The following is a 380-nucleotide window of genomic DNA, read 5'->3' as shown; positions in this document are numbered from 1 at the left end:
CAGCAGCAGCAGCAGCAGCAGGAGTGTACCGCAGCAAACTTGCAGCTCTCCTTCTTCTGCTTCTGCCGGTTCCTCTTGTACTTTGTGTAAGACAACGAACTCTCCCTCAATCGCTGTTTTATCGCTTTCTACTGTTTCAGTTGGCGGCACCAGCAGCGCAGCAAACATATCACTGCTCCCCCTCATCGTCTCTTCTCCCCCCAGCTCGCCCGGCGGCACCTCCATCTCTACAGGGCTGACGGTGTCTAGGACGCGCAGCGCAGCATCTGTTGCAGTGTCTTTCTTTCCCCAGGTTTTTGCCGATGTCCTCGCTGCTGCTGCTGCTGCTGCAGCAGCAGCAGAAGGAGAAGAAGAGGAAGAGGTAGAAACTGCAGAAGTAG

The 380-nt window shown here is 55.5% G+C and overlaps 1 protein-coding gene across 1 annotated transcript in view; it reads right to left on the bottom strand.

The window, feature by feature from the left end:
- The window catches only part of EMH_0005830 (uncharacterized protein), a gene marked incomplete at both ends in the record, with an annotated part of 2,977 nt that overhangs the window by 1,936 nt on the left and 661 nt on the right, over nucleotides 1–380 (bottom strand). The window contains 1 exon segment of the mRNA XM_013497326.1: nucleotides 30–380. Within this exon segment, the coding sequence (XP_013352780.1) occupies nucleotides 30–380 (351 nt within the window).

The sequence above is a fragment of the Eimeria mitis genome, genomic scaffold (genome assembly GCF_000499745.2).
Source record: "Eimeria mitis Houghton genomic scaffold, Emh_scaff260, whole genome shotgun sequence".
Classification (NCBI taxonomy): Eukaryota; Apicomplexa; class Conoidasida; order Eucoccidiorida; family Eimeriidae; genus Eimeria; species Eimeria mitis.
Note: the sequence above shows the minus strand (reverse complement) of the source record. Positions and strands in the feature narration are given on the sequence as shown.